The 26,157-nt window shown below is 41.3% G+C and overlaps 1 protein-coding gene and 3 non-coding genes across 7 annotated transcripts; 2 read left to right on the top strand and 2 right to left on the bottom strand.

Annotated features, from left to right (window-relative positions):
* Positions 1-476: 476 nt before the first annotated feature.
* Positions 477-550, bottom strand: trnai-aau (transfer RNA isoleucine (anticodon AAU)). Its single transcript has one exon. It is a non-coding gene; the product is annotated as a tRNA-Ile (tRNA).
* Positions 551-805: 255 nt separating this feature from the next.
* Positions 806-877, top strand: trnaw-cca (transfer RNA tryptophan (anticodon CCA)). The gene has a single exon. It is a non-coding gene; the product is annotated as a tRNA-Trp (tRNA).
* A 1,787-nt stretch (positions 878-2,664) lies between these two features.
* trnap-agg (transfer RNA proline (anticodon AGG)) lies at positions 2,665-2,736 on the bottom strand. The gene has a single exon. It is a non-coding gene; the product is annotated as a tRNA-Pro (tRNA).
* A 3,582-nt stretch (positions 2,737-6,318) lies between these two features.
* gigyf2 (GRB10 interacting GYF protein 2) lies at positions 6,319-24,117 on the top strand. Of its 4 annotated transcripts, none has more exons than XM_074651319.1 (29): positions 6,319-6,446; positions 8,579-8,630; positions 8,821-8,989; positions 9,180-9,275; positions 9,510-9,618; positions 11,797-11,902; positions 12,058-12,098; positions 12,195-12,230; positions 12,418-12,510; positions 13,071-13,264; positions 13,506-13,641; positions 15,387-15,626; positions 15,737-15,906; positions 16,247-16,403; positions 16,516-16,682; positions 16,937-17,031; positions 17,761-17,889; positions 17,994-18,124; positions 18,239-18,339; positions 18,588-18,728; positions 18,845-19,003; positions 19,095-19,346; positions 19,433-19,555; positions 19,724-20,062; positions 20,698-20,903; positions 21,057-21,208; positions 21,314-21,546; positions 22,958-23,099; positions 23,206-24,117. In XM_074651319.1, the coding sequence occupies exons 2-29, from the start codon at positions 8,593-8,595 to the stop codon at positions 23,271-23,273; spliced, it is 4,023 nt and encodes a 1,340-aa protein (XP_074507420.1). In that variant the 5' UTR covers positions 6,319-6,446; positions 8,579-8,592; the 3' UTR covers positions 23,274-24,117. The 4 variants fall into 4 exon arrangements, with proteins under 4 accessions (XP_074507420.1, XP_074507418.1, XP_074507416.1 ...); XM_074651317.1 differs by having other exon boundaries at positions 13,068-13,264; XM_074651315.1 differs by having other exon boundaries at positions 13,053-13,264.
* The last annotated feature ends 2,040 nt before the right edge of the window (positions 24,118-26,157 follow it).

The following is a 26,157-nucleotide window of genomic DNA, read 5'->3' as shown; positions in this document are numbered from 1 at the left end:
AAAAATTACTTCAGTATCAATAAATAAATGCATAAATAAAGGTATAAAAACGAAATGTATTAGATAGATAGATCGATAGATACATAGAAAGATAGATAGATAGTAACTTTATTGATCCCTAGGGAAATTCAAGTTTCCAGCATCACAGTTCCATAGTGCAAAACATGTTAGTAAAAAGGCAGTAAGAAAGTTAGAAGTGCAAAGTACAAAGTACAAAAAAATATACCAGATATAAAAATACAAAGAGATGAAGAAAACTGTTAAATCTGAATATAGTGCAGGGTAACAGCTGTGATACACGACTATTAAAAAGGTGAATATAGTGCAGAAGAGACTGTTAAAAATGAATATAGTGCAGGGTAACTCCAGTAGCTTAGTCTATGAAAGTGCACTGTTAATACGCGAATAAATAAATATAAACAGAAATTAGTAAAAAGAATAGATGAACGCGAAACAATCAACTCAGAAAACAAGTGTGGCCAGTACGGGGATCGAACCCGCGACCTTGGCGTTATTAGCACCACGCTCTAACCAACTGAGCTAACCGGCCATGTACACACACATGTGTGATCATATTCCAATATTACAGTACACATCACTGCTTCGGTATTCGTGAATGGTATTATGACGTGTCAACAACACGATACTAACGGACTTTTGCTCTTTTCTAACGTCAATTGTGTTTTTTTATTTGCTTTATGTGAAGTTACTTGCACTCATATCGAGTAGTATTAGGAATAGACAAAAGCAGTGATGGCGTGTAGCTGATATCTTTATATATTGTTAATGTTACCGAGCTGCAACAGACCTCGTGGCGCAACGGTAGCGCGTCTGACTCCAGATCAGAAGGTTGCGTGTTCAAATCACGTCGGGGTCAAACCTTTTCCTCTTCTCTTTAATTACATTTATGAAAAATAATTCTGTAGTGGCTTTACTGTAACTTACCCTCTGTCATCCTGCTGATTGGTAAAGATTTTATGCATTTCCTGGATGTTCTCCAGTGATATTAAAGCATTTCCATTTTTATTATGTTAGTGTAAGAGATTAGCTGTCATGCTTTTTTTTTTTTAAAGATACAAAATTCTGTAAATTGTATATCATTTTTAACGCTGACAGTGAACCATTTTATGTTCATCTTTTGTAATTTTTTTGCACATATTTTAATACAATCTGCTGCTCAGACTCCACAACCAGCACTGCTCCCAGTAGACCACTTACACTTACACACCAAAACAATGACAATGACAATAACCTGATATTTTCAGGTGGAATTTCATTTCATTTTCACTGTGCAATATAATTTTCCACTTGTGCAGTTTTGAGTACAGAGTATCAATCAGATACTAGTGTTTATTTAATAAACTGTATGCCTGTGAAGTGACTGGGATCATTCTTTTATTATGTAAGGCAACATCAGGCTTGACTTAACATTGCTTTCCTAACTTTGTAAAACAAAATGTGACAAATAAATATACATTTACTGAATTGTAATTTATTATTAAAATAATAATTAAACATTAAATTAAAATAGTAAAAATTAACAGGAATTACAATTCAAGTGGAAACCTGGTTAATAAAGCAACAAATTGGTCAAAACTTAAACAGCAATTAAAATACAGGTCTATAATGTATATAGTATGTACATACAAAATTGAATTGGATAGATCTGCTCCATATCTTATCCAGCTATGAGTCAGTATCGGCCCGATATCCGATCCAGTATTGGTATCGGTGCATCCCTAGTAGAGATATGTTGAGAATGTGAATTTAAAACCTTGAAACATACCTCCAAAAAATAAACCCAAAACAAAAACATAAAATTATTTGACTAGCAAAGAAGAGAATAGTGTGAAATAACTCACGTGAAATTTGTCAGCTGTCAGCAAAGACTACGACATTAAATTTAATGCCAAAAAGAGTAATGTGATGATAGTCAGAAGTAGAGAAGATAAGAAATTAGGTCTTCCTGTGTTTCGTTTGTGCAATATTCCTCTCACGACATGCAAGGAAATAAAATACCTTGGCCATTTTCTCACTGATGAATGATGACAGAGATATCTATCGACAGTGCTGTAAACTATATGCTCAGGCAAATATGTTGCTTCGTAAGTTCAGTATGTGTTCTGTAAATGTAAAGTGTTCATTATTAAGAGCTTTGTGCACGCCCTTGTACACAGCTCATCTTTGGTTTAGCTACAAGAAAAGTAGTATGCGAAAGCTCATAGTGGCTTGCAATGAGGTTGTTGCTTCGGGGTTCCCAGATGACATAGTGCCAGTCAACTGTTTGTGTCCTCTGGTATTCCTACATGTGAGGCACTTTTAAGACATTTGATGTATAATTGTATTTGTCGCTTGGATGAGTCAGAGAACAGCATCATAGAGGCTTTAACCAGCCCGAGCAAGAGCTGCACTCATCCACGCTCAGAAAACACTGGCAAGATAGCCTACATATGAATTGAATGATGAACTGCTGTGGTCTTATCTTGTATGTTTTTTGTTTCTTTTTCTTTTATTGCTATGGACCCTCCTGTGTGTCTGAAATAAAGTTTGAATTTAATTGAATTGAATTACCTAAGGGGCAGTGTAACTTTCAGACATGGATAAAAAATAAAAGGGAGGCACATTAATAGCGATGGAAATGAGGCAACAACTAAAAAAATCACAGGGCTCGTCCGGGATTTGAACCCGGGACCTCTCGCACCCTAAGCGAGAATCATACCCCTAGACCAACGAGCCGATATGCAAAGCGCAATGGACTATGAGTCCAGGAAATTCGCAACTGCATGAATGTTTAGTTATTTTCAAGAAATGTTTTGTTGTGCAGCAGCAGACCGCTTATTTCAAAGTACCCACGAACACAGAACTAAAAACAATGTCACCAAAGGCCCGCAGTAACTTCATAACAATGTGGTTTGACTGTACAACATTATTACAATACATTACTGTTGAATTTATAAGTGTAAGTGTGTGAAGGAGCTGACAAGAACTGCACTATACTATATACTGACTGTGCAATATCATTATCATTATTACTAGTCAGGTGTAATTGATACTGTGCAATATTTTCAGGTGGAATTTCATTTCATTCTCACTGTGCAATATCATTTTCCACTTGTGCAATTTTGTTAATAGTCTGTTTATTGTCAATACTGTTTATTGTCAATACTGTATATACATACTGTATATATATAAATAATAATGCACCATACTCATTTATAACAGTCTCTTCTGCACTATATTCACTTTTTTTCATAGTCCTATATCACAGTTGTTACCCTGCACTATATTCAGTTTTAACAGTTGTCTTCATCTCCATGTATTTTTATATCTGGTATATTTTTTTGTACTTTGTACTTTGCACTACTAACTTTTTTACTTCCTTTTTACTAACATGTTTTGCACTATGGAACTGTGATGCTGGAAACTTGAATTTCCCTAGGGATCAATAAAGTTACTATCTATCTATCTCTCTATCTATCTATCTGTCTGCTCCTATTTTTATACTTCCTTCTATTTAAATGGTTCATATTTTGTTACACTTTGTTTAGCTCTTTTTTTTTACTGTGTTAGCTGATGCATCTTGTTTTTTTGCACTATCCCCTTTGCTGCTGTATACTGCAATGTCCCCACTGCGGGACTAATAAAGGAATATCTGATCTTACCTTATCTTATTTAGCTAAACCTCCACCACAAAGTTAGCAAGCAACAGTTTGACATGTAACATTAGTTGGGAAATATAACTTAATGTATTCGTTTTTGGCTAACTATTTGTAAAATGGTTATTACTATAGGAAAAATCACATAAGTTACCTGAATGAATCCGTTCCGCAGGGTCGAGCTGTCACAAAACCGGCCAATGGCTCGTTGCAGCGAGCCCATTAGCTCATTAGCTAGTTAACACACCTGTCTGTGTGTTGGCACAGGTAACTACTGTTATAGCCTGTTATAACGTATTATACTGATACAGAGGTAACTAGACAGTAATTTTAGTTCTAATAGATAGCTAGTACGCCACTAACTTTAAGTTAAGCCTCAGCTATCTAGCAGCAGAGGCTAACTAACCTCACATTGTGATCATTGGTATGCTGGCGTGGCCACAGGTATGACTGCTTGGCTGGACCAACCTGTCTGAGGGCCATAGGGCAGGAATTTGACTTCTACTGTTTCTACTAAAGTATATTTAAAAAAATAATAAATAAATGCTGAAATAAATACAGAAATAAATAAATAAATAAAAGTTAATAATTAAATTAAATCAGATTATTACAATTAAATTAAAGGGACTGTTTGTAACTTCTTACACGTTTGAATTAATCCGGGTCGGTGTTGCTCGCGTATGGCTACGCTGTTCAGACTCAGACTCCAACATAATCTACACGGAAGCACCAAAACCGCAAAGTTATATCTAGTGAAGCCCGTCTTGCAAAACAGTGTTGGCCGCGGTCAGAGGACGCGGGGGAGACCGTAGCTTTGGTCTCCAGGGCCGGAGTCTCTGCTCTGCTGCTCCTCTGCCTGCCTGCCTTCACTCACAGCTCGCTCCACCTCACGTGCATGCGCACACACTACACACTGCAGAAGAGTTAGTTTAGCTCTGAGAATATCTAGTGAATGTACAGTGGACGTTTGTGCAGAAATTAATGCTGCAGCTCCTCCAGACCAACAGAGGTTTCCCGTGTCTATGACTCTTTCTATTATGTATTTTTGATCCATGGAGGATTTGTATTTTTAAAACTTTCCTTGAGTTGAGAAAAGCAATTTAAACATCTGTGACATCATCGCGATGTAAAGTCTATGGGCCGAGCGAGAACTTGCGGGCGGGGCCAGCGGGAGAATCACTACTAAATAATCGATCCAATGAGCACCGGAGGGGGACGAACAATTAGCCAATCAGTGCCATGGGTGGGACTAACGCCATTGTCAAGCTGTTGTCAAGCGTATTTTACATAGACTAGACTAGATTTAGTCCCAATCTTGGAACCCATCTGCAATTATTTGACATCGATTTAGCCTCTGGGGGCAACAGCTAACATTTGGGGGGTTCGGGTGTAGCCAGCAGATATCCTGATAATAGATATCAGGGCCAAGACTTCATCTTCTGTGCGCCAGTCATTGTCTAAAGTCCAATTAGCAACTTGAGAGGAGAGAATGGAGTTCGACTTGTTTCACAAATAGCCAGTTTACAGTTTAACAGTTTATATTTTAGCTAATATAAAGCTAAATCGTCCTCAGATAATAAACGATGGGTTCCGAGATTGCATTTCGGCAAATGCGTTCTGCCTCTTTTGCTCTCCACACAGACTGTTTACCTGATTGCAACCAAAGCCCACTCAAATGTGATTGGTCAATACAACGCTGACTAAAAATGGACTACCAACGTCCCGACACCAAAATCTTGTCCCGTTGCCTGCAGATTGATATCTGTCTATAGAGATTAGTGTGTATACACATGGAGGCAGAAGGTCAAGGCGGAAATCTGCTCGCAACCCTAGCAAGGCAGAAGCAGTAGACCCAAATCGATCACACTCTTGAAACAATATAGAAATAAAATATTCTATGAATGGCACAGTCACACATGCGTGAATGCAGGCAAGTAACCATCGCCTGTCGAGGCGATATTTGCCTGAAAGTTCACCAAAATTGAACTCGAATTTGCTTCACAACTGGAAGCAAATGTTTTTTTGTCCCTTCGCTTGCACATAATGGAAGTGAACGGGCGGCAAATGTTAATTTCGCACCTATGTGACTATGCCTTTAATAAATAAATGTAGGTGAACAAAAATGTAGAAATACATATGAAATTTGGAAAGAGAGATACTGTAACTGGTTGCTCGGTGTGTTCAATCGTAAGGCAAAACGTGGGAAAAAATCAGGATAAACGGGAAGGCAATAGGCACTCCAAAATATCAAAAAAGTAGCAATGAGGAAGAGAATATATTAAAAAGCCTTTATTGTAGTGGCTAAATCATTTAAAAAGCCAACATGTTTCGAAGACTTTAGGTCTTTGTCAGGGCTTACAAAAACAATATGAAACGATACATATGATATTTATTTATATTCTGTTGATTTTATTTATTTGTGCATTTATTTATGTACATATTTATTTAAGCATGTATTTATAATTGTATTTATGTATACATTAATTTACGTATTTATTCCTGTATTTATTTATAAATCTATTTATTGATATTTAAGTCATTTTTCGAACTCCATACTCGCGCATACAACATGAAAGTGATAAACACAGTGGTAATAATCACTTGGTTGTTTGTGAATACAGCACCAGTCAGCATATCTGTCCATACGGGTTTTTATCAGCTGTCATGTGACCCACACTCAGCCATCTTGTGCAAAACGAAGAGAGAGAGAGAGAGAGAGAGAAAGAGAGAGAGCGAGAGCCAGCCACACAACTCGCATACTAAACCTTGTGCTGTCAGAGCAAAGCAGAGGTAAGACAGCCAGAGTTTAATACACTAGCAGAGACAAAAACGTACATTTAAGTGACGTGTCAATGTCAGAGAGTCATATTGTGATGGTTTTGGTTTGAGGTTGCTCTGGTGCTGTTGTTAAACCATCATCTTTACTTGGCCTTGCAGCCCCGGGCTCCAGTGAGTCTGTGTGCGGGTAAAGGCCATGTGAAGACCGGGAGGGTTTGATAAGGAAACCGTGTTGTTGGATCCAGGCTGCTCGAAGGCCTCGTGTTAGCTAGCTAGCTAGCTAGTTAGCCAACCTGTTAGCATCCCGGCTACAAGTGTTGAGGATTAACTCAGATGTTATATAACGTTAGCATATATGACAAGACGTCTTTCTCTTGTGGTGAAATCAATTAGTGTCAGTACATATCTTCACGTGTGACATGCAGACATCAGCTAGGTTGAGGGTAAAACGCTGCTAGCTGCAGATAGCTAGTTGGCCGGCTAACCAGCTAGCGATACTCTGGTGTGGCAGCATGTAAGCAAGTGTGCACTTTAAAACTCTTAAAACCTTTTCAACATTACTATGACTCTACTTGTCAACTGTGAATAGTTAGGAAATGTGTTGTGTAATGTCAGATAATAGTGTCATAGTGTTTCTACATGTTAGCTTGCTACGTTAGCTAATGTAGGAGGATGATTTCCACTTTCCTCGAGTGACCATCACGGTTTTATCTCAACGTTTAAACATTCATCAGTAATAGATTATTAACTTTACAATCTACAACAGCTGGTGTAGGTGGGTTTGACTAATGTTATGTAGTTAGAGGTGTATTCCTGGTTGTGCTTGTTTGTTTAAGGTTATTAAACGGTCAGCGTTTTTTACACTAAGCTAGAACATAGTGGTCATTTCAACCTCTGATCAAAAAATACAAGTCTGACACAATCAAAAGTTGTTTTGTCTGAAACCGATTGGGGTAGTGAAGTCATAACGTTATGTAAACTGACTCTCACTTTATGATACGACTGGTAAATGTGAGAGCTGCCACACATGTCGCTAACTTAAGTTGGGTTGAGTGTATTTTTTGCTTTAACTACCAACTTACACGTGGCTTACCCTGGCTACCATATGGTCACTGGTACTGTGTGTGTCTACTGTCGACGTTTTGTGCCCGATATTTGAGGAAGCTATGTAATAAATCCTTTGCTTTCAAGTCTATAAGTGCAAAAGGAAAGTATTGGCAGTGGAGACACATACACGTAAATAAACAGATAGTGTTGTTGGTAAAACATGATTATGTTTTTGTGGTTTATTTTGCTGGAGTAAAGACAACCTCCTGTTGTCAATTACAGGTGTCTGACATACCCTCCTTTGCAGACTGGGAGGCTTCCTAAAATAGCTTTAGCAGATTTGAAATTGAACACTTCTTGTGTTGCTAGTGGGGTGGGCTAAATAGCATGAGTTGTAATTCATTAAAGCTTGTGATAAAACTTTAAGTATTTTTCCAAATTTTTGTCGACTATTATGCTAATGAATTGTGAAATAAAACATTTACATAAACTAGTTTGGTGAACCAACACATGTTAGGTAATAATATGTGTATAGGTATAAATTGATTGCAATAGGGCTGCAACTATTTGTTCATTGTCGAGTAATCTGTAGATTATTTACTCAATTAATCAATTAGTTGTTTGGTCTATAAAATGTCATAAAATTGTCGATCAGTGTTTCCCAAAGGATGACGTCCTCAAATGTCTTGTTTTGTCCACAACTAAAAGATATTCAGTTTAATGTCATAGAGGAGTAATGAAACCAGAAAATATTCACATTTAAGAAGTGATTGTCAAAATAATTGGTGATTAATTTAATAGTTGATAACTAATCGATTCATCGTTGCATCTCTAGATTGCAAATGTGTTTGGGATGGGAATATTGTGGAATTTTAGATATCTTGATTTTAAGATAATTGATGATCAACGCGCTCAACCCCGGGAGGAAGACAGCCCTGCGGTTAAATTGTTTGTTTTTACGACGTATAGTAATGGCAATAATAGCCTTATCTAATTTTCCTAGAGAAAAACTACACAAAGGTTCTTTTGAAGAGATACAACGATAATGGTATATACCGATTGGTACTAATACTTTTCCTCCCTTTTCGTATTTGTAGAACTTAAAGGAAGAATGGCCGAAACCCAGACACTTAACTTTGGACCAGAATGGTAAGTGAACTGGCATTTTATGATTTAGTCCGAAAGAAATGATTTGTACGTTGTGAAACTGGTTTACTGTTGGGGGCCCAGTGCAGCTTTTCCATACATGTTCATACATGAAAAGTGCCACCTCAGCTTAAATATTGTCTCCCCTTCCCTTGTCCCTTCTGCTTTTACTACCCTTTCTGTATCTCTGCAGGCTCCGTGCCTTGTCTGGAGGTGGTAGCAGCGGCGCTGGTGGTGGTGGAGTAGGCGGCGGCTGCGGGGTTGTCTCCCCACCCCTCTCACCTGTATTGCCAAAGTATAAACTTGCAGACTATCGCTACGGGAGAGAAGAAATGTTAGCACTTTATGTAAAGGACAACAAGGTTGGTAAACGTATAACGTCTGCATCTTAGCTGTTGATGCAGGCTTGCAGTCAACATACTTGGCACACAAATTATGTTCCTGTCGAGATTAAATTTACATCTCCCTTATTTTTGTGTGTTATAACACATTCTTTCAAACCCTTATTCATCTTAACAGTGTATCCTGTGATTGTTTATTTCTCCCCTCCAGATCCCTATAGACCTACACGATAAGGAGTTCCTGCCCATATTGCAAGAGGAGCCCTTGCCGCCTCTGGCACTCGTGTCTTTTACAGAGGAGGAACAGGTAGGAGTACTGGTATCAGGTCTCTATCTTGATGAGAAATGGTGAGATCAGATCAGTTTCTGACTTGTCGACCAAAATAGATGTCATATTGGCCTCTGGCCAGTTGGCTCCTTATTGTCATTTTTTGGATTATACAGTACTTTTGGCAATTAGGCTACCAAATACAGAGCAGGTGCAAAGAAGAGAGCTAAGAGCTTTGTCCCCCTTGTTCCCCTCCCCCGTTTGTGTTTGCAGAGAAATTTTTCCATGTCTGTAAACAGCGCAGCAGTACTTCGGCTGACAGGGCGAGGAGGCGGTCCCATAGTAGGGGCACCAAGAGGCCGAAGTACCTCAAGGGGTAGAGGTAAGAATTTAACTAAGATCATACATGAATATGTCATGTTTCCTTTTTCATATCAAGGATAAGTAGCTGCAGGTGGAGTTTACGCTGTGGAAGCAATATGGTGGATTTCTTTTTTCACATGAGCCTTTATTTTAGCTGTTTAGCTATTCTGTCTATGCCGTTTCAGATAGTTAAAATTCCTTTGAAGAATCCCACCAACTGAGACCGGGAGTGTAATATTAGCACTCTGTAGGTGTTGTGCATACTCAGCATACTCTTTCGCAGCTGCTTGAACTATTGATGTATCTCAAACCTGGAAAAAACTTGTTTGAGATCAGACTGCTAGTAGCATGCGCACACTCAGACACTATATACATCCTCCAATCAGTTAAAGCTACCTACTGTATTTCACAGTGCTGTTTAGACTGCTTAGTTACTGTTTGTCAGCCTTAAGTGTTTAGAGAAGTTCAATATACAGCAGCACTGCTATCGGCTGGCCCCTGTGTTGTGTTTACTGCCAGGGAAAAGAAATGAATCTCTTGTTTTTGTACAATGGCATCTCTCCTGTTCCTCACTGCAGAGTTGGTCCAGACCAACCACAGTTTAGAGATGCAGTTCTGGGAAGGCAACAGGACAAAAGCTACTCAAAGTAGAAAAGCAATAAATGGAATATACCACTGATTGCTACAACTTAATGACTCAACTCTCAAGAGCTGAATCATGATCTTGCAAAGTCATCGGTCAAGCTTTTACCAATCTTGTTTTTATACTGAGCATATAACCCATTTAAACTCATAATTCTTCACTGCTTAAGGTCCTGTTCTCTGTACTGTTGACCACTCAGTGCTTGATTCACACACAGACAATGGGTAGAGTTCAGATTTAATCAGTAGCAGCTCTTAACATCCTAATGTCGGCTTCTGTGTACTTGTACAAGCGAACTGTGTTATCTGACCATGTCAGACAATAAAGTCATTCATAGAACCTTTTCTGAACAGCCCAAAGTGAAGGTTGATCAAGAAGCCATGTCCTGTTGAGGGTTTTTTATTTATTATGCCTCCACGCCAGCTACAGCTCTTGCCGGAGGCATTATGTTTTCAGTTTGTGCGTCTGTACATCCGTCCTATTCTCATGAACACGATATCTCTGGAGGGAACATCTTAAATTTGGCACTAATGTCCACTTGGACTTGAGGCTGAACTGATTAGATTTTGGTGGTCAAAGGTCAAGGCCGGTGTGACCTCACAAATCTCGCTTTTGGCCATAACTCAACAAATGTCTACTAGGATAAAATGAAGTGATAACCTTTTTGACAGACATTGATGTCAACTATAACTTGACTGTTTGGCATAGGCATGCAGTCGCGAGGCGGTAATTCTAGTTCTAAACACTAAGTAATCAAAGTAGGTATGCAAATCAGATAGACAGGAGTGCACAATATTGTTGTTTGTCATCTGACCAATACTGAGAGAATATGAGGAAAGTACAACAGCATACTACAGCCAAACTGCTATGTCAGTGTTAAAAGATATTGTCTATAAATAATGGATGATAGGAGTTCAGTTATATATGTGCGTGTGTGTGTGTGTGTTTGGTAAAGTTTATTCACCCGTGACTTAGACTTGACGCAGTAGTTGGTGTTATGCGGTGTTCAGGCATACACCGATTAAATTACTTGCCCACTTCCCCCCTTCGCTACACTTATAAACTGAAAGTGTCTGCTCCGTGCAGCAGCAGAGTCAAAGCACAGAGTAGCAGGTGTCAGATTTTACTTATCTTGTGACGAGAGTAAGGAGAGTTGGCCGACAAGACGATAGCAGAGGATTTGGTGTCAAAGCGAAAAGCAAAAGCCACTATTTGGCAGTATTTTAGGTTTAAACCCAATGCTAATAGGGAACTTGATAATGTTAATGAGGCAATCTGGACACTTTATCTGATGAAGGGGGCAGCATCTGGAGGCAACACCTCTGATCCACACACACGCACGCACGCACACACACACACACACACACACACACACACACACAGACACACACCTTCAAGCACATCTGTGGTGGAAAATCTCAAATGTTTTGTGCAACCCTCTGCTGATGTTTGAATCACATTTGGTCCTTCGATCACAACATAAAATACCCTACCTAAAGGAAATATGACCTCTTAAGGTTATATTGGCTCACATCAACCTGTGATTGTTTTCAGGCCGGGGAAGAGGAGATGGAGGGTTTTACCAAAGAAGTTTTGATGATGTGGAAGGTTTTGGTCGTGGAGTGAGGGAGATGCATCGCTCCCAAAGCTGGGAAGAAAGGTATTAAAATGCCAATTTGTAGTGTCAAGTTTTTTGTAAAAATCTGCCCTTGTTTTGATCATCTACAGATGTTCAATATGAGGGTTTTTTTCTGGACAGAAATTCAACATATTTTTGTAATGACTTTACATAAAGTGTGTTTTTTTTCTCACCAGGGGAGAAAGAAGGTTTGAGAAGCCAGGTCGAAAAGACCCAGGTTGGTGTCAGATTTTGTTGCTCAAAAAAATCAATACATGATGTATTCACTGTCAAATACACTGGCTTATCTTCTCGTTGCTCTCTGTCACCCTAGTTGAAGTTGCTCCAGGACATTTTCCGATGAATCACAGTAAGTGTGCCTTCGTAGTTTAATAATTGACCAGTGAGTTCAGATTTCTGTAGTAGGTGTAAATGACACTGTAACAGTTTAACTGATTAAGTTAAGTGAGTTTGATAATCTAGCGTTAAAATGTAACTGTGAATATAATGATGAGGGCTCCACCTTTAACCATCCCCTTACCCACTACTCTCTGCAGTCCGAGGCAACTATGAGGATGGTGTAACAGGCCTACCGAGGAAGACCGACTTCACGCGCTCAGAGAGTGAGAACTGGCGTTCTGCTCAGAATGGTGAGGATGATCAGGGGGGTTGGCGCTTGGCAGGGTCTCAATGGGACAGTGATCGGTGGTGCCCACCGAGCCCAGGTGGGCGCATCACTGACCATATTACTAATACATCTATCTTTGATAAATGTATTTGTCTGTCGTGTTTGTTGTGTGGCTTGTTTCAGAATAATATACATTTGTGTGTTGCAGTCTGTAAACTGTTGTGTGGTCAGTTATTTTCATTGCAGTGCACAGGAAAATATATTTTTACCGTACAACCTGCTTGAATTAAGGACTATGCTCCAGCTCCACTTTTTCTTTCTGTATAGTGGCTGGTTTGTCAGCTTGGCTATCAGAATGATATTACATATAACAGGTACCAATTAAGGGCACATGTTTAATGTAAGAGGAACAATTCAATGGTGCACTGTTGTCTTCTTTCTTCACTTCCCTGTGCTTTTGAACTGCACAACGTAATGCACAAAACATTTGCTGTCCATCTTGATGAAGCTAAAGTTGATTTAGAGATTAAGATTGGTTGTAAATGCTAACTACCTTTTGCCCAGATGGGCCTCGGTCAGCAGGTTGGCGTGAATACCCAGATCAGCGTCGCCGTTTCCCATTTGATGCAAGAGAGGACGAGCGTGGCTACAGGAGGCCGAGGTCAGGCAGCGGCAGCCTGGACGATGAGAGGGACAGCCTGCCAGAGTGGTGTCTGGAGGACGCAGACGAGGAGGCGGGCACCTTCGACTCATCAGGGGCCTTTCTCTCACTTAAGGTTAGAGAAGACCAGAGAAAAATTTATTAAAATCAATGAATGACAAAGACTTGGCGTGTCCACCTGAGTCTCATGTTTCCATCACTACCGATAAATAGCCTTGACTACTGCAGAGTCATTTGTCTCGGGAATGAATGCCGATTGTAACCTTTCCTGCTCAAGACAAAAGATGTTGGTGTGTTTTTGGTCCAGTGGGAAAAGGGGCTAGAGTTACTGATAGTGTTTTTTTTTGTGTATTCAGAAAGCCTCCAAGGAGCCAATCCTGGAGGAGGGAGAGCTCGACTTCAAACCCTTGGAAGAGTGTGAAGAGGGCCTGGAGGAGGACGACTGTCAGCCCAGGGAGACCAAAGAAATGGAAACGGAGGCCGAACGAAAAGGTTAGATAGTTTTAAGTGTTGATTTTTTTTCAACTGTATTTTTTTATGTTGTTGGTAGAGATGTTAACAATTAACCGCTTAACAGTTAGCCGACATAAAGATTTTTTTTTTTACAGATTAATGCTATCAGTTAAATGGTTAAAAGAAATATTAAAAATTAAATAAAAAGCTGAGCAAAACTCAGAGTGGCTTGTCATTAAAGGAAAATAGCTGGTCCACCTTATCAGCCCGCCTTAAGTGAGTCTAAGCCGGTGTTGTAAGATACAGGAGCTTAGTTTGGGTCTTGAGGAGTTGTAGCATTTATTCACTGTACACACACTGCTACAGCTACAACGCCACAACAACCCCACATTCACCGTCGTCACACACACACACACACACACGGCTCGCCGGACACTCGCTAAGTTACGCCGAGCTGACAGACTGTATTTGTGTGCCAACGGCGAGCCACCAGCAACGCTACAGCTGTAAACGTAGTACAAAAACACACACGGTCTGTCGGACATTCGCTATCGTTACTCCGGGCTGACAGAGAACGCCAGACAGGCACACAGCTGACAAACTCGCAGCTAAACTAATTGATGCAGTGGACAATGCACGCAGCATCGTGGCTGCTAACTCTCCCGGAAGGGTGAACTGGGGACTCAGTTGTCTGTTTTCCTCATACGCTGCAGCTGGTGATAAATGATGGCTTTAACCTGTTTGTCCATTGGCTTATCGTTGCAGCTGGGCGGCTTGTTAGCCACTAAAACCACAGCACAGCTGCATGCAACACACTAATCTTGTCGGTTAACAGTTAATAATCGGTTAACAAGTGTCGGCTATCGGTTGGGAAAAAAATTCAAAATTGGCATTCCTAGTTGTTGGACAAGCATAGATATGAAGTCAAATGAACTCAGTGCAAGAATTGGAATTCTACTTTCATAGGATTTTGTCCTAAAAATCGCCTCTTTCTACATTTGGTGAGAATTTTAAATTCAGCTACAGAAAAGCACCACCGAAATTGTTTTAGTTTCGAAGCGTACTGATGCTGGTTTTTGTACCTGGGGCCCTTTTGACCAAATTTGCAACATGTAAGCTGCAACTTTCAACATGAGAATTTCCTCTCAAATTACTTTTGATACATAATCAATACTAATCAAAAGAAACTCCATACTTGAGACGCATGCATGAGCATGGAAGAGGGACTTTAGGACTCTCAAATGTATCTGAAATTTACAAGTTCTAGTCATTTATGAAACGGGATGCTGGCATCATTTGCAATCTGTGTGTAAGCAGCACTCGCAAATCGCTTTTGTGAAACGGGCCACTGTGTGTCACAGCTGAATGGTATTCACTTACTGTTGCCTTGACACCACAATTTAGTCCAAATTATCTTTTAGAAACGGTACAGTAACGGTAACATCCCAGTTATTACTGAAATAAGATTTAAAAGCCACACAGCATTAAAATCTACTTTCAGACCAAATGTTCTTTGACGGGGAAAGGTTTTTGTTGTTTAGGACACAAAAAGAAGCAATCAATTGCTCGGCAGATGGTGGCTGCTTTGTCCGCCAACCACCATGATAAAATAGGAATTTACTGACAGCAATTTCAAAGCAATCGAAGCCACTTGATGTGAGCATGACCAAAGAAAAGGAAAATGGCTGATGTGGAAGAGGTTTTCGTGTTCATTGTCAATTACTTCAACACCAAATGAAAACCGTTCCATTTTTTCCTCATGTCTTTACCGTTATTATTTTTAGAGTTGTCGAGAGCATCAGAGGAGGCTTTACCTGTGGCTCCCCCTGTCTCAGAGCCCAAGGTTCCTGCCCTGTCTCTGCCCCTGAGCCAGCCTAACAGAACAGAAGTGTCTGAGAGGAAAGCTGAACGGCAGCCACCCCTGGAGCTCCCACCAGAGCTCTGCAAAGTCCCCCTGCACATCCCCATGTCTAACAGCATGCTCGAATCCCTACCCATGAACCACATTTCTACAACCCTTGCAGGTAGGATTTGAGTCATCAATTTCACTGAAAATAAGACTTTTTTACCAGTTGCTTCCAACTACCAAACAAAATTCTAAATATCTGCTTTTTCTTCATGCTGTTCTGTGCAGAAGTATCTGCTCCATCGCCCAGCATCCAACTACCGCAAAAGCCTATGGAGGTTCCTGTGGCGATGAACAATCCTTTGCCCTTCCCTGCAAGTATAATGGCACCTATTGGCAGGCCCACCGCTGTGCCACACGACACAGATGAAGATGAAGGACTGAAACACTTTGAGCAGGTAAGTTAGTAGACTTTTAACATGAAAAATCAGTCATGAGATGGTAGTACTATCCTCTATTCCACGAAGATATCTTTGACTCATTGAAAAGGAAAGATTAATGTGAATATTATGATAACTGAAATGAGACTACCCTTTAAATGGACCCTTTGATTAATAGTTAATTTCCCATAAAAGACCATAAAACAAGTCATACAGTGTCTGTCCACTAAAACCCCAACAACAGATTAGTTGACTAATCGGCTAAGAGGAAGCAGCCCTGTTATATTAGCTCTTATTGATTTTAAACAGGGTTATGAGTAATGTACTATCTTGTGTCTTGGCTCCCATCTTTCTCCAGGAGGCAGAAAAGATGGTAGCATACCTACAGGATAGTGTGGTGGATGATGACAGACTTGCAGCAAAGACTTCAGAGAAGCCCAAACCTGCAGGCCTGCCGCTCACCCACGAGGCTGCTCTCAAGTGGTTCTACAAAGACCCCCAAGGGGAGATACAGGGTGAGATTGGAAGAGGTTTCATGTGCTCAAAATGCGACTTGAATACTGTTCATTTATCTTCAAAACTGCTCCAGTATCACCTCTGATTCTCCTCTCTCTCTCTCTCTCTCAGGTCCATTCAGTAACCAGGAAATGGCTGAGTGGTTCCAGGCTGGTTACTTCACAATGTCTCTCTTAGTCAAAAGAGGGTGTGACGAAGTATTTCAAGCACTCGGAGAGATCATGAAGATATGGGGGAGAATACCGTTCACTCCGGGCCCTGCACCACCACCTCTACAGGTATGTGTTGCTAAACGTGTCCTGTTTCATTCCTTATGTCCAAAGGTTTGATTTGTTTTCAGCACTAGTTGCCAGTACTAGCCATGACCTGCAGGTGGTGTGCTATTCCACCATTTTTACCTGTGGGATGTGTCTCAGAGAGAGACCGGGAGTGAACAGCATTATTGAAGTCCAAACTCGTTTGTTTGTTTGTTGCTACTTTTTGCTTGTTTAACTGATGTGATTTATTCGGACTGTCTTCTTATGTAATGCAGGGGGATGGTGATAAAGAGAGGTTGAAGAGGCAACAAGAGCTCACTGCTCTCAACCTTTACCAGCTACAGCAGCTCCAATATCAATACCTCCTCAGGTACACCAGGCTCAGATCTGACTCGTTTTTGTTTGCAATTGTAGTATGATTGTTGATGTGTCATGATTTAAAATATCCAAATACACACATTTATAAACTGCCTCACTTCCTGGACTTAATACAGGAACAGGTTAAAGAGTTAATCTATGCCTCCCGCATCCACATGATCCTCCACCACCTAATTTAATTGTTAAAAATCTACATCCAACATTAGATCACATTCATGCATATAGTAAACTAGAGACCATTATGCGATGGGATCACACCAGCCGTGACGCTGAATCGGGCCAGTGGTGTAAAGTGGGTGGGGGGGGGGGGCAATGGCCCCTTCCACACTTCCTACCCCCCTACTTCCGGCGCCCTTGCTCGGACCACACCCATCTTCAAACTCAACCTTCATTTTGATCTCTGTAAAGTTTCGTGACTGCATCTGGCACGGTTGCGACGCTATCACTGTGACAAAATCTGTCCACAGACATACTGTATAAACACCTGGCAAAGTACTCAAAACTGCCTCTGTGGTAGTTTCCCGCTACGGTCGGTGTCTCCAGAACCACACTCGCACACAGACTCACAAGGTGAAAACAATACAAGCATCACTGTCACTGGCTGGTAATAGACATTTAACATGCAGTATACATAATTCATCCACTGATATTCATTCAAATGTTAACTGCCTTTTCCTGTTGGTCTCATATTTCTCCTATCCATTTGTCTTCCACCGTTCAGGCAGCAGTATGCTCAGGCCCTGGCCCAGCAGAAAGCTGCAGCTCTTAGCTCGGCTCCTCTTCAACAGCAGCAGCAACACCAACAGCAAATCAACCTGCTTCTACAGCAATACCAGGCTCTCAAGCTAAGGTTGATACCCTGCCTCTAAATACATGTGCACCTGTGCTTCAGTGTTTAGAAATCTGACTTTGCATTGACATTATTAATATGTGTACTTTCTTATGTTTTTGTAGAGCGTCTGAGAGCCCCCTACCTCCTGTTACCCGGGCCCTGTCTGTACCAGAATCTGGCTCTGTTTGGGAAATGCAGAAGCCGTCCTCTCAGGCTTCCTGCGCACCAAAAGTCCAACAAGCTGCTCCTAACAGTGAGGTCTACCTTTAATATTCTGCAGTGTTTGTTTATTTTTTAATCACATGAGAGGACAAGAAAAAGTATCATGTCATAACAGTTCTAATGCATCACATATCATACTCAACAGCGTGGGATGGCAACAGCGTGTGGGATTTACCTATAGACTCCATAGCACAGGCTCCAACCATCGAGCAAATGCAACAGATAGAGAAGTCAAAGTCAGCAAAGGTAAAGTATTATTTCTGCTCACTTTTCTGTTTTTAGTTGTCAGTGTGAAATGGTTCTGAAAAAGTCCTCTAAAGTCAACACCTCTAAAAGTTGTGTACAGCAGCATCTTATGTCTCAGGGTTTTCGAAGGCTTAAAATGTAGTTTCTTGATTTGTAAGCTGAAATTGATCGCATTAAAATAGTCAAATCTTACAATTAAGCTGATGAATCTATGATTCTATGAGTGTATTTTTATTCTCATCTGACAGTTGGAGTTGGAGAGGCGTGAGGTAGAAATGAGAGCCAAAAGGGAGGAAGAGGAGAGGAAAAGGCTGGAGGAGGCCCTGAGGGCTCGACAGGAGGAGGAACGCAAACGCTTGGAGGAAGAGGAGCTGGCACGGCAAAAACAGGTCGAGCATTCGAACAATATCAATCTGAAACACTTTAAGCCTTCGATCTACCGTTTCATCCTTAGCCACTTTTTCTCTGATGGCGATGAGACTGACCCACTGTTGTAAATCTTTAGGAGGAGGCATTAAGACGGCAGCGAGAGCAAGAAGAGGCACAGCGCAGACTAAAAGAGGAAGAGGAGAGGATGGCACAAGAGGAAGCTCTCCGTCAATTAGAGGAGAGGCGGAGGGAAGAGGAGGAGAGAAAGAAACGGGAAGAGTTCCTTCGCAAACAGGTAAGCTAATGAAAACTAGTCACATACTTCCGACCTCCTTTCTGGATTTGTAATATGTCTCCCTAAATTGCAATGTTTTCTACCTCACCAGGAAGAGGAGCGCAGAAAGCAGGAGGAACTTGAAGCAATGAGGAGGCGTGAGGAGGAGAAGCGAGCGGAGGAAGAGGCAGCAGCTGCTGCAGCCGCAGCTGCTCTGGCCCAGCAACAACTGGAGGAGCAGAAGAGGAAAGACCAGGAGGCCCAAAGACAGCAGGAGCTGCAGAGACAGAGGCAGCAGCAACAAGAGGCCCTCAGGAGACTTCAACAACAGCAGCAGCAGCAGCAGCAGCTTGCACAGATGAAGGTAAGGGCACACTGGATTAGTCAGCGAAAATAGACGACACAAAGTGTGTTTTAAAGTTGATAAAAACACCTCGTCCTGCTCTGCAGCTACCATCCTCTTCAAAGTGGGGCCAGCAGTCGGTCAACACTATAAACCAGACTCAGAGCGCCCTGTCAATGGCTGAGATCCAGAAGCTGGAAGAGGAGACAGAACGAGAGACGCGGGAGGAGGTAAAGACGGCAAGCAGCCTGGTTGTGTTTGGTGGCTCTATCACCAGCAATGTTTTATTGCCTGTCTTGAGTAAAAAGTAATGCCTCTTGACCAGTTGCTGTCATTTAGTCAAATATAATTTTTATGCACACTAATTCACGTCCTTCTTCCCCTCCTCACCCCCACAGCAGCGACGTCAGCAGCAAGAGCTCCTGAAACTCCAGCAGCAGCAGGCCTTACAGCTGGCTCAGCAGCCCCAGACCAAGCTGTCTGGTTGGGGTAGTGTGGCTCAACAGCCAGCTGCTACCAAATCTCTGCTGGAGATTCAAAGGGAAGAAGCCCAGCAGATGAAACAGCGAAAGGAGCAGCATCAGCAACAACAGCAGCAGCAGCAGCAGCAGCAGCAGCAACAACAACAACAACAACAGCAGCAACAACAACAGCAACAACAACAACAACCACCACCGCAGCAGCAGCAGCAACCACGCCCCATTGTCACCCAACAGATCCGCACTCAAAACAGAACTGTACGTGACCTATATGATACCGTGTCTTATTGGCTAAAAGAAGATAAAAGCTACGTAGAGCTAGAGGGTTGGGTGGGGATTTTTAGTAGATTCAGCATCAGTTTGATATTAGAAATTCAAATTGAATGTCTAAAATATTATTTAATGCAGTTTTCATTCCATTTGGATATGAAAGCGCAGTTACTCTGAGCTGTAAATTCTTCTTAGGTTATATCTTAAGGAGCTATTCCTAATAGTTAAACAATAGTTCTAAAATGCCAGCAAGGCCATATTGTTTTGCATGTTACCTCTTTACTTTAATTTAAACTCAAGTGATCTTTTGATTAGTAGATCTATCAGTCGACCGACATAAAATTAATCTGCAACTATTGTCGTAATTCATTAATTCTTTCAGTAACAATAAGTACAATGCAAAACATTCCCTTAGGATTATGTGCTTTTCAGTGTATTATAAGATAGAAAACAGAATATCTTTGAACTGTTAGTTGGACAAAACAAGCAAGTTGGTGACATCACTTTGGGTTTTAGGAAATTGTGATGGACATTTTCTGGACCAAACAACTGACTAGTCGAGAAAGTAATAGGCTAATTAATTGAAGTGTTATGTCAGTAACAGTATCTCACTCTCGTCACAGACGCCGTCTCTGAGTAACTCTGTGTGGGGGTCTGTGAACACCAGCACCTGCACTAATTGGGGCTCAGACTCCAGCAGTATCTGGGGTGACACCCACAACTCTAACATGGGCTTCTGGGACGAGGCTGTGAAAGAGGCTGTCCAGCAACCTCCTCCAGCTAAGAAAGGCAGCACGCAGAAGAACAACAAAGGCAACGCCAACCTCAGGTATTATTAAAAAATGCCAAAGAAGAAAAGAAAACCGTCTTAGTCACGGCCTCCTGATGAAAAGCATGACTTACCATTTGAAGGAGATGAGTAATACACAGATCTTAATGACTTATTTTTGTCTTCCTCCTGCATTGTTATGTGCTTGTAAAGTAACTCTGTGAGTGGGCGGGTCAGTAAGAAAGTCGAAGAGGAGGAGAAGCTGCTAAAGTTGTTTCAAGGGGTCAATAAGAGCCCGCAGGACTCCTTCATGATATGGTGTGAGCAAACCCTGCACACCCTCAACACGGCCAACAATCTGGATGGTAAGACTTTAAAAATATTCTTTGCAAAGGCGCTCAACCTACAACTATTGATTAACCTTTTCCGGAAGCCAAACTAGCAAGTATTCTCCATCTGTCTCCTGCCAGTTCCAACTTTTGCATCCTTCCTGAAAGAAGTGGACTCGCCATACGAGGTGCACGACTACGTCAGGGCCTATCTGGGGGACACTCCCGAGGCCAAGGACTTTGCCAAGCAGTTCCTGGAACGTCGTGCCAAACAGAACGCTAACCAACAGAAACCGGCACCACAGAACCAACAGCAAGCCATCAAGGTGCAGCAGCAGCAGCAGCAGCAGCAGCAGCAGCAGCAGCAGCAGCAGGTGAGACTGAAATGATGCCAGCAAGTTAAAGGCTCGGCATACAAGGTACCATATGCTTAGGTCCCATTTTTGTCTTGTAAAGCCGTGCGAGACATGTAATGTGATCAATAAGAGAGACATCTGTCCCTTTCGCTCCCCAGAAATAGTTTGCGCTCTGGGACATTTCTGCCTGGCATGTTCAGAGCAAGGCATCTGACATAGTCAATGCCGTCATACTCCAAGACCACAACTGTTATTTACATTTGTGGTGTGACTCTCTCTCTCTCTCGCGTCACCCCTTTTGGATCGGCCCCAAAAGATGTCATTGGACAGCTTGTTCCTAGTTTCCTAATGGGGATGAGGATCCTCTTGCAAAAAACTGGTTTGGCTACGTGTACATATACTTTTAAAGTGCTAATGACAGATTTTTCTGGTACATCTCCCTTTTAAAGTCTCAGTGAAACAGAAATCAGAGCGTCTTTAGCTTCTGTACTGTGAGTATTACCTAGTTAAACTGAATATGTGAGCGGTGTACAGTTACAAGAGGGATTTAAATCAAATCTTTAGCATTTCATTGGACCACTAAAAAGTGGGCAGACTTTGAATGTCGCGCGATACTGAGCTACCAAGGATTATCCTTGTCACTAAAAGTTGCAGATTGATGGACGGATGTCCTGATATTATTGGTTGAAATTGGTTGGTACTAGCTTACGCATCAAGCACACGTCATATTTTGTTTTACAGAAAGAAAAGATGATTGGATTTTGATGTAAAAATGCTTGGCCGACAGATGGCTCACTGACAGCCAACCATTGGCTTGGTGTGTCCGGGCTGTAACCCACACCTAATGTGTGTACTGTAACTTTTGAAGACAGCATCGTGAATATTTCATCTTGAATATTCTGACTGTTTTGAGGCAGGAACTTTACCTCTCCTCTTCAACACTTTCTCTTTTTGCTTGGCACAAGTGGTACTTTGAGTCATTGAACTTACATAATCGACACACTGAGAATATTTTCTTCCTGCTGGAAAAGTTACTTTGTCTAAACACCATTTATTGGCTAAAGAACTTGCCAGTAAAGACACATCTACCACTACTGTTGGTGACAATATCTGGTGTTGAGTACTTAAAATGCACTACAATATATGTTTTAAGAAACTGAGTTTTGCCGTTTATCTCAATCTGGTGCTATGTTTTGTCATCCGGTTACATAAAAGTCATGTTTGCATTTAATCATACCAGAATTGTCCTCAAAACTTTGAATAATCATGAACCTAGCTAATTTTTATACAGTTTTGAAAAGTAAACTTTTGGTTTCCCTCTTTTTCCACATCTCATGATTGTCATGATGATTTTAATTGTTAATGAAATCAAAATGTACTGGGACTGCATTAAGTCAAGTATTAACAGTTCAGTCTTTTTAAATTCCAGGATTCTGTATGGGGCGGAACAGGATCTTCATCACCGTATCAGTCCAACCATACGAGTGGCCAGCAGCAGCGCTTTGAGACCGTCACCTCAGGGAAGAAGAAAAAGAAGCAGAAGATGGTCCGCGCAGACCCCAGCCTTCTAGGTGAGAGCAAAACATCCATCTGCTAAATCTGAAATATCTGCAACGATGTGTCACTGCTTTTTATATCATCTGCTAATTGGATCTTTTTTTTTTTAATCTTTTACAGGTTTTTCTGTGAATGCATCATCTGAGAGACTGAATATGGGAGAGATTGAGACGTTGGAGGACTTTTAAGGGACTGCAGCCAAGCAAACCCCACTGACTGTATCCGATTTGAACAGCAGCTGTTGTACCCAAACCCCCTGCCGCGGCCCCCCCGACTGCTTCCACAACTTTCACCTTTATTTTCAGTTTCACATTTATCAGACATACTCTGGTAATCCCTCATAAAGTCCAAATTGCGAACAAACGGTGATCTCTGAGGCAGGGTGTGTTTTCCTTTTGCTTACGGACCTATAATCTGATGAAAACCCCCGAGAGAAATGGACCGGAGCAAACTGGCCAGTGAAACATCCGACCAGCCAAGAGAGCAATCACCAAATGAACTCGAGTTTCTGGAGAAAGTCGGCTGAGGCGTTGATGTCTGTTGGGCATCAGCTGCTTGATCCTGAATCGTGTCCTTAAATTTCAAATTTGGCCTCCATTATTTGGGATTTTTTTAAAGTGTGGATATATGGGTGGGGTGGTTGGGGTATTATGGGAAAGGTTAGAGAGATTATATCCATTGTTTTTGTTTTATTTATTTAAAGTTTTCCCCCGTACACTTTAATTCCCCCCTTCTCTTTTCCCTCCCTGATTTCTGCTGGGTGTTCATGGATAATGACGGCAAAAGTAGAGCCCAAGGATTCGTGGCCACTTATGTCCTGTTTTAAGGACATATCAAAAGTTCCAAGTAGTTATCTATTTCTTGTAAAATACTAGGCTGTTTAAAGAATAAACTTTCAATTCTGCATCTGTATTATAATATATGAAAATGATCTGCTGGAGTCATACTTTTTTATTGCGGTATGAAATAAAAAAAAACAGTCTGATGTGGGCTGTTCACACCTGTGTCTGAACTATTCAGAAAAAACACGAATGTGCATAGTTCATTTGGTTCACAAGCATTCACCCAGTCACACTGCGATAAATCGCATTTTACAGAGATCTTGTTAATGGTATAATACGTAACAGTTGTCAGTTGCTGTTTGTAAACATATGGCATTCAAAATTGGCCACTCTACGGTCGAGCGAGCTATAGAGTGAATGAAGAGAGGGAGCACCGTTAATGCCCTGATACCACAAGCTTACGGTCAGTCGTCAGTCAGTTTGGCGTCGTCGGTGAGCGTCAGTCGGCCTAGTTTTTCCTAGTTTTTGGTCGGCAAACGGCGCTCTGCTTCATGTACGTATCATAACAACGGTTTGTATATCCGCCATCCTCGGTCTTCCGGTTTCCTTTGTTGAATGACAAATAAAGGATACCGCAGAACGTACGTGTTAACTGTAACCTTTGCGGTGTGTTCGAGTGTTTTTTGGCCAAGACAAAGGCGACATGAGGCGACTCAACGCAATTTGACATAATGGCCAAATGGTGGAATTACAACTTCTGTGTCTGTCACGTGATGCCGTTGGGCCCAAAAAGACTTGACCATAGACTTACATTGGGAAAGAGACTGATACAGTTTTTTAAGGTAAATCAACTTCCCAGTACGGACACTAGAATAGCCTTTATTTAAAGCGAATCCAGACTTTAAATGAAATGAAGACCACCCCGCCTCCGACGCTGTATCCGGTTTTCTTTATACATGGAACAAAGCATTAAAAACAAATAAAATGATATTTTCTGATTGTTTCACAGTGGTTACATTTTAAAGCACAAATGAACACACAACTAACTTTGACAACCTCCATCACGGAGCCACATTGACGAATTTTGAATGAATGCAGCAGAAGGGCAGGCTGTCCTCTCTGCTTGGTGTGTGCCGGTAGCAGCACACAGCAGAGGAAAAACTCAAGCACGCAGCGATGTAGAAACCCATTGCCATCCGTCAATGTACATCTGTCGAATACGGATCTAACGGAGCTAAAGGGGGACTTGTGCCTCGGTATCGGACGCTGAGGGGTGTGACAAAGCGGCGGTATTTGACAACATGAACAGGCTTCACACCCTACACACTGTCATTGGCTGGGGGTTACACCGCCACGTGGAGCCAAAGTGTGATGGCAGGCTTCCAGAAGAGTCCTGAACACAACAAAATAATAAAAGAGAAAATACAGGCAGAGGGCAGGGTCTCTGTAGATACAGACACCACCACACACTTCGTGTTATAGTTGGCCATAAGTGATGATTTAGAGAGATTATTTTTTATCAGTCAATAAATAGTTTTTTTAGGAAATTGTTGCATATTATACCTGATAGAGCTGGAAATGTGTAAATGAAAATTAATTGTGGCCAGGTGTTAAAGAGAACATGAGTGAAACCATGTATTCACAATGCTAATGAACTAAAGAACATTTTAAATTCCTCTAAGCGTGAGAAATTAGTTACAAAACTAATAAATAAATAAATACAAATAAAAATATTTATTATGTCCCAATACTTAAGTCAAGTGCAGTATGCCAAAACTGCTGCTCACTGTGCCCTGCGCATCACAACGATATACGATTGCTAGACGGACGTCAAACTCAAGAGGTGCAGATATCAAGTATTTTCACATTTGATTTCTTCATAATGAAAAGGTCCAAGCCTTCAGGTGTGCAGGGAAGAAAACAGAAAAGAGGAGGAGGAAAATAAAGCCCAATACGAAGGTATGACGTTGGCCTCCGCAGGCGGGCGGTTCAAATCCGTATTTTTCCTAGGGCACCAAAAGGTCTAATACCAGCCCTGCAGCTATAGTTACATTCGGTTATGTTAATTAGTTGCATTATGGGAGATGTAGGAAACAACATTCTTGGAGCTTGACGGACACTGGGAACTAATAAGATATCGCAGAACCTACATTTTTATTCTAATTCTAAATGTTAATTTCATTGATGCATCAGTCACAATAATCCTATTTCATTCTGTATAATGAGTTTACTTATGCTTTTGAAACTATAATTCATGTTGCTGCTAATAATCCTTCTACTTGTAGATTTT

The sequence above is a fragment of the Sebastes fasciatus genome, chromosome 11 (genome assembly GCF_043250625.1).
Source record: "Sebastes fasciatus isolate fSebFas1 chromosome 11, fSebFas1.pri, whole genome shotgun sequence".
NCBI lineage: Eukaryota > Metazoa > Chordata > Actinopteri > Perciformes > Sebastidae > Sebastes > Sebastes fasciatus.
The sequence above is the reverse complement of the archived record's forward strand: the minus strand, read 5'-3'. Positions and strand labels throughout refer to the sequence as shown.